The 754-nt window shown below is 41.4% G+C and overlaps 1 protein-coding gene across 1 annotated transcript in view; it reads right to left on the bottom strand.

Annotated features, from left to right (window-relative positions):
* Nucleotides 1–160, bottom strand: part of wwp2 (WW domain containing E3 ubiquitin protein ligase 2) — a gene marked incomplete at its 5' end in the record, with an annotated part of 49,864 nt that extends 49,704 nt beyond the window's left edge. The window contains one exon of the mRNA XM_031868096.1: nucleotides 57–160. Coding sequence (XP_031723956.1) covers nucleotides 57–160 — 104 coding nt within the window. The remainder of the gene's footprint in view (nucleotides 1–56) is intronic.
* Nucleotides 161–754: the final 594 nt, after the last annotated feature.

The following is a 754-nucleotide window of genomic DNA, read 5'->3' as shown; positions in this document are numbered from 1 at the left end:
GTGTGTGTGTGTGTGTGTGTGTGTGTGTGTGTGTGTGTGTGTGTGTGCACCCTGACCTGCTATGAGATCCAGCTGTACCGGGAGTCTCCTCACTCTGTGTCCTCCTCAGGTTGGGTCTGTCTGACTGCAGTATCTCTGCAAAGACACAAATAACTAGCTGTTAATCACAACACATAGACAACAGATTATTATTTATATTATGACTTTTATGGTTTATAGATAAATTCAAGTTATCGCTACTACTATTATTTCAAAGCGATGCAGAATGCCTGAGCCTTACTGCATTATATTTTATTGTCGTCTGAATTTAGTGTTTTCCTTTACATAAAAAAAAATAAAAAATGTACGCCAAAAGTTGGACCATAACAATGCACAGGAATGCAGGAAATGAAGTGTTTGACACTCAAAATATCCAGGGGAAGACACACAGACCCCCCCACCCCCCCACGGTATGTGTCCCCTCACCCCAAAGTTCAAATGAAACCTATGTACCCGAGTATGTTAATCGGGAGGGCTGGGAGAAAGAGAGCGAGAGACATATTGAGAAAAAGCTAGAAAGTTTTTGCTGTGTCAAGATTGATGCCACTCAAACTTTCACTGACATCAGCAAACCCACTTAATATATGTACAGTACATACCACTACGAATGACGTCTTCACACCTAACCTAAGACACTACTGTTCTGAGTAAGATATTAAGTCACAAGCACGGGCCAGTCATTGAACGTAGTAGCAGAGATACCATTATTTCCAGA

This window comes from Anarrhichthys ocellatus, unplaced genomic scaffold (assembly GCF_004355925.1).
Source record: "Anarrhichthys ocellatus isolate YVR2014 unplaced genomic scaffold, GSC_Weel_1.0 scaffold41, whole genome shotgun sequence".
Classification (NCBI taxonomy): domain Eukaryota; kingdom Metazoa; phylum Chordata; class Actinopteri; order Perciformes; family Anarhichadidae; genus Anarrhichthys; species Anarrhichthys ocellatus.
This window is presented reverse-complemented; position numbering and strand designations above follow the sequence as displayed.